The sequence below is a fragment of the Nelumbo lutea genome, chromosome 1, assembly GCF_056320005.1.
Source record: "Nelumbo lutea isolate HS-2025 chromosome 1, American lotus-T2T, whole genome shotgun sequence".
Classification (NCBI taxonomy): domain Eukaryota; kingdom Viridiplantae; phylum Streptophyta; class Magnoliopsida; order Proteales; family Nelumbonaceae; genus Nelumbo; species Nelumbo lutea.
Genome location: NC_142684.1, coordinates 18066610 through 18073112, shown reverse-complemented (window position 1 = coordinate 18073112; position 6503 = coordinate 18066610). Strand labels below are relative to the sequence as shown.

General features: G+C 35.6%; 1 protein-coding gene across 1 annotated transcript; it reads right to left on the bottom strand.

Moving 5' to 3' along the window:
• Window positions 1-1319: 1319 nt before the first annotated feature.
• LOC148873774 (transcription factor bHLH30-like) lies at window positions 1320-3373 on the bottom strand. Its single transcript, XM_088966963.1, has 2 exons — window positions 2492-3373; window positions 1320-2163 (listed from the first exon to the last, which is right to left on the bottom strand). Exons 1-2 carry the CDS (start codon window positions 2798-2800, stop codon window positions 1681-1683), a joined length of 792 nt encoding a protein of 263 aa, XP_088823089.1. The 5' UTR covers window positions 2801-3373; the 3' UTR covers window positions 1320-1680.
• Window positions 3374-6503: the final 3130 nt, after the last annotated feature.

Genomic DNA, 6503 nt, shown 5'->3' with positions numbered 1-6503 from the left:
TGTTCTTCTATTTCTCATGTAAATAAGGCAATGGAAATTTTAGCCATAAAAATCTATTATTAAAAGGGGCATTTTTTTCATTCAAGTGTTAGCAACTTTTTTCTAAGTGGAAAAATTATTTCCCCACCTAGGAGTGATACCCAGGAAAATAAACACTCCTTAATCTCTGCATAAATTTGAAAAAAGAACATGGGATTCTTGATCAATAAAAACCAAAATCTTATTGACAAACTTTCCCCCCTCTCAAAATCCAAAATAAAGAAAAAAGAACACCCTCTCAACGTATCAATAAACCTTTCTGAATTCTGACTTCTATTCATTTTTCGAGCTTGCATTTTTTTATGTCACTACCAGGATTGCAAAGTCCTCAATGATGTTGCAAATGGGCTGATAAACACCAACTTTTTAATACATTCTACACAATGGAAACGTACAAATATAATAAATATGTCTAGATGATAAGAATGCAAATTTGATTTAGTTTTGTACCAAATGATTTTTAACTATGATGGATGCAAACATGAATTCTAAAACTAGAATTCATCTCATTTTGAATGCAATAATGTATTGGAATTAGTGATTATTAAACAGCCGTACTTAAATGCATCAACCAGAGAGAGAAATGGGTACATTTGAAAATAACCCAATTATGATCTTCCATTAAAGATACAAACAAAAACCCAATAGATTTACGATGAGGTTCGGATGGGTTCATTATCAGATCTGTCGGCAACCCTGTTGAGACTGAAGCAGTGAAGCTCCAGCCTGAATGAGACCACACTTCTACGGACAATGTGTAGCTTCTGCCATATAAAACCAAAAGAGAATATCTTTGTTCATAGATGATCGTGAAAACTGACTGAAAGACACCACCATCTCCCCATCTGTGGGACAAGGGTGCATGTGGATCAAGCAGATGATGGGTCCAGGTACGGGATCTAGAACTAGATTTGTGCCTCCGTATACAGCAACGAAAAGGAAAAGATAAAAAAAATACCCTCAAACTGAGCACAAATTTTGATGCATAGAAGAAGAGTTATTACATTCAGAATAGTAAATCAATAATCATTTCATGAATCTATCATCTGTGTATAATTTTTTCTTTCCTTATCTCACATCACCTTTTCCTTTACCGAAGTTAGTGAGGATATGAATTAAACAAAACCTTAGGCAGATGTACCGACTTCTATGGTTCAAACAGTGCATAGACACCTTTGCACTGTGACTAAAGATATTCGTCTCATCATACTGAGGTGACATTGTACTGAGTTTTCTTTTCTGATTGACACTTGGTTCCATCACTTCCATTGAACAAATAATAAGAGCAAATCAGTAACGTGTTTCGCCTTCTTATTCCAATCTAGATTCATCACCTTCTTACATAAAAAAACACAAATCTTCTCTGTTTGTCCTTCCACAGTTTACAGAAATTAAATATATCTCTACCCAGAGTCCCAGACACAGAAAACAAATACTGTTCATACTTTTATTTAGCTATCTACAGAGACCCTCCAGCCTTTTGCTTAAATTCTCTCTGAGTTCTAGCACAGAATAGAGAAGGAATAGAGGCTTCTACCACTTCAATACATGCCAGTATGCCACTACAAATGAAATATGTAAAAGTAAACATCTATCTTTTTCATATCGTTGTCATAATAGTTTCCAGCAAAAGTTCTTCTCTCAGGAAGATGAGCTGGAGGAATGATCAAAAGGTGAAACCCTTCGCCTCTTGTTGGAAAGTGTGATTCCCGGTGAAAATTCCGGTGAGGAAGCCTTTTCCAGGACAGAATTCAGAGCTTGCTTAATGGAGCTCACAAGGTGGCATACCTCGCCATTGCCTTTGCCGACACCCCCTTCTTCATAGCTAGTCATGACGAACACATTCTTCACCCTGCTTCCCAGGGTTGAGATCTCGGCCCTCACTGTTTTCAGATGGAGGGAATCGAGCGCTTGTCTTATGTCAGCCAGAAGCTCAGGTCGATAATCACAGCAAAGAGAAGCTGTGATTAGAACAGACCCTCCTTCTGATCCATCCCCATGTGATTCAACTATCAACTCATCATTGTCCATTGGGATGACTGAGCCCTTTGTAGCTTCTGTAGCGTTCCTTTTCAGCTCCTTCACATGGCTGATCACTTCGGCGAGCAAGGAAGCTTTGTCCATCTGTTCACAGAAAGCAGACAATTCAGACCATGCACAAATGGCGAAAATTGTACCACGCATTATAAACTCTCAACACAATTTAACCATAATTTCAAACAGTGATGAGGAAATGGTTATTTTCTATTATACTACTTGAACTAAAAACTAATTCAAAGGATCAATCTTAATCAGCAGAAAAAAAAATGAAAACCAACCAGATTCATCACGAACTAATTAATTAATCCATAGTAACCAAACCTCCAGTCGGATTTTGCAAGGAAATGAACAAACGAGATTTCAAGAAGAAGCAAAACGAATAGAAAAGAGGTAAGAAAAAAAAAACACAGACCTTATCAGAGCAAGGAACAAGCTTCCGGAGAGTAGAGAGATGAGCATTAATCCTCTCCCTTCGCCTTCTCTCAGCCTCGCTGTGGCTCTTCAGAGCAGCGATGGCCTTGGCTTCCGACATAGCCTTCGGCCCCAACCTCGCCGGAGCTTTCACGAGTTCTCCCTTCTCGCTATCCAAAACCAATGACGACGACGAACTCGACCCCCCTCGACCCATCATCCGAAACCCAACATTCGGGGAGAACCCATCAAAATATCTCGAATACTCGCTCCCATAAACAACATTCGAATTCCAGGAAAAAGAACCCATCTTTCTAATCAGCTCGAGTCTATGAATCCAAGAACCAGAATTGAAGCAGCTGAAATGAGTATCCAAAACCAGGTGGGCGATTCGTTGGAGTGGGCCAAAAGAACAACCTTCGTCGACGCAGTTTATCTTCAACTCCTCCACGCAGTCCCTTTGTCCTGCTTCTTCTCAAACCTTCCATTACGCAAAAAAAGAGAACAATCTAGTCTGCAGAAAATCAAATAGAGAACATCCACATTTTCTTCTTTACTGTCTTGAATTCAAACATTTCTAGTTTGGTTTTCGAGCTTTAGACCACAATAGATTAAAAAAACCCACTTGCAGAGTACTTGAATCTCTGAAACCCACCCAGATCAAAGAACTCTTTTTCTTCCTGGTTAAAGAAAATAAAAGCACTGTCCAAAAACCCCAAGAACTCACAGAGGCAGACTGGTATGAGAACCTGCACAGCCCTATCTCAGCAGGGGTCTGAGGAGAAACAAAGATGGAAAAGCAGAAAGAACAGTGATTAAACGTTGAGATCCTCCCTGCGACAACACACACATTTATAAGCCCTAAGGTCAGTACCTTTAACAGAGACATCATTAATTATTGATATTCTTTAATGTTTTTACACGCAATTTTTATATATAATATTGGGTATTTTCTAACATGCGCCTCCACTAAAAGACTAAAATAGCCCTCTTTGCAGAAAACAGAAGCAGAAAATAAAAATATTCTTTAATATTTTTACACGCAGTTAATATTTAATGTTAGGGTTCATATGGTTTCGTGATGACTGCAGAAAACAAAATTGTCCATAAAATTGACTGGTAAATTAATTGTGGGAAAATGAAAAAAAAAATTATTTGTTTTTTCCATTCAAGGAAAGGTTGATTTGCCTCAGTTTATCTGCAAGCAATTAATGAAAAATTTTCTATTGATTACCAACACATTATTTTAGAAGTGAAGAGAACGAAAAAGGTAAGTCTGTGCTCTTTTTTTAGCTGATATCTCCTAGTCTCCTCCATTTCCATAGGAAAGAAAAGGCTTAATAACCTAATTCTCCATCTCTCTTTATTTCTCTTACATTGATTTATTTTATCAATTGATGATTTTATTTAGGGTCGGCAATCTTGACCCCAACCCATTTTGGCTCACCCAATCCATCCACCTTGTAACCTATTCATACCTAGCCAATTTATTAGTGATCGATATGGCTCAAATAACCCATTAGGGTCAGTGGAAAAAGGTCAGGGTGGGTTGGGTTGAGAGTATCCATTAGGGTCAGGATGGGTTGGGTCGCGCAATGGGTTGGGTCAAAGTCAATTTTATCTATATTCTCCAAATCTCAAAAAATAGAAGTCACAATAATTCAAACTCAGGCCTCTTAGCACGCTCATATCTCGTTACGCTTCCAAACGACCATGCCACATTTAATTTTAAGAATAAAAGTGAAAGAAAATAGATTTTATTAACTTTCGTGTTCACATGCAATTTTATATAAAACCACTTTTACAAAAGCAATCTTATAAAGTAATTTTATGAAAATGACTTTTACGAAAAAAACTTTTATGAAAGCATAGAAGAGCTTTATAAAATTACTTTTATGAAAGCACTTTTACAAAAGTACTTTTACACGAAAGCACTTTTATTAAAATACTTTTACGAACACTTTTATGAAAGCACTAAAGAACTTTTATAAAAGTACTTTTATAAAAGCACTTTTACACAAAGCACTTTTGTAAAAGTGCTTTTACGAGAGTACTTTTATGAAAGCACTTTTGCAGAAGTACTCTCATAAAGTACTTTTACGAAAGCACTTCTATAAAATTTATGCATTTTTTTCATTTTCTGCAATTTTCTGTTATTTTCAGCATTTTCTATAATTTTTTGGTATTTTTCTTAAATTTTTATAATTTTTTGGTATTTTTTTACATTTTCTAAAATTTTCTGGTTTTTTTAATTTTCTACAATTTTTTTGTGTTTTTCTACATATTTTTGCTTTTTTTTTTTTGGTATTTTCATGCATTTTCCTACAATTTTTTGGTATTTTTTGTATTTTTTGCATTTTTTGCAATTTTTCTACTATTTTTTGAATTTATCTACAATTTTTGCATTTTTGGGTATATGGGTTAGTCTGACTTATTTTTGTCACGTGGAAATCTTGTGAGAGATTATTCTCTCAAAATTTATTATTTTGGGTATACGGGTCGTCCCAACCCATTTTTATATTTATAAGTGATGGTAGGTGGGTTAGTATGGGTAGGGGTGTTGATTGGATTGGATTTGGTCCAATCCGATCTAGTCCAATGTGAGTCCATTACAAATGGACCATGTCCAATTGAATCCAATGAATAATTTGGACCATTTTGGAGCAGTCAAATTCAATGTTCGGATCGTCCAATTTGTTCAAATTCATTTTAATTTACATTGGTATCAACCCAAACCCATTTACACCTACACTCTTATCTTACTGGACCAAATATTGGCTTAATCCAACCAAATTCAATATAAATTTATTACGGGCGGATCAAGTCTAGTCCAATCTGATAAATATTTTGGACTGGATTGGTCCAATCCACTATGTCTTTTTGGTCTATCCCGTCCAAATCTATTGACATCCTTAAGTATGGGTGAGGGTGGTTAAGGGTCAATATGGATGGGTCAAATGGGTCAATATAAGTGAATCATGGTGAATTAGGGTTAGAGTGGATTATGATCATTTAACAAGGATTAATGATAGGTCATGGTGGGTTGGTGAATAATATGGGTGGATTGGTATTCAACCCTTACCCAACCCAACCCAATCCACCAATTTGCCGCCCCTAATTTTATTCATTTGGATTTTGAAATTGGCTTTTTCAGGGGGTTTTGTTGATATTTCATTTATAGACGATGGGTTTGCCAATTTGTATAAGATGTGGTTTCTTATGAGTCATTTGGTGAAGGCCCTATGCATTTGCTAAAAAAAGTATAATAGCAAAATAGCATAAGTGTGCTTTTAAATAAGAATCTATATCTATATAATAAATAGGAAATAGAGGAGGCAAGGGCCCTCTCACCATATTGCTCACACCTACGCATTGCTTTTCTTGGTTCTTACATGAGTGAATTTTTTATTTTGAAATTACCAAAATGATCCTTTTTGTCAATAAATTAGCTTTTCTATCCTTTTGGGCCCTTCCATGGTTCTAATATAAATGTTTATTATTTTCTAATATAAATATAATAAAGAGGAAACGGAGGAGGGGATCCTCTCACCATATTGCTCACACATTGGCATTGCTTTTCTCAGTTCTTACACGAGTGAGTTTTCTATTTTGAAATTACCAAAATGATCCTTTTTATCAATAAATTACCACTTCCATCCTTTTGGGCCCCTCTACGATTCTAATATAAATGCTTATTATTTTCTAATATAAATGTTTAATTGGTTTGATTCTCTCTCTCTCTCTGGCCCACTCCACTCAATCTCTTTAAATGTCGTAAGATCTTTCCTAAATACACGTTCATTTTCTTACACACTCCCTAAAAATTAGCTTATGTTCAATTGCTATAACTAACCCAATATTTCATATTTTAAGATTTAATATTTTAAGGCCTTATTATCCTTTGGCCTCTTTCATCATCCATGTTATTTCTGACATCTCTCTAATCACCATGAACAATGGAGATTGCACAAAGTGACGATGGTAAGTTTATTTTCTTAGTTGTCATTTTGTAT

Coding starts and splice junctions, on each gene's coding strand:
- LOC148873774 (XM_088966963.1), bottom strand. CDS start 2,800: ATGGGTTCTTTTTCCTGGAATTCGAATGTTGTTTATGGGAGCGAGTAT. Junction 2,164..2,491: donor TTGTTCCTTGCTCTGATAAG/GTCTGTGTTTTT, acceptor TTCTGTGAACAG/ATGGACAAAGCTTCCTTGCT.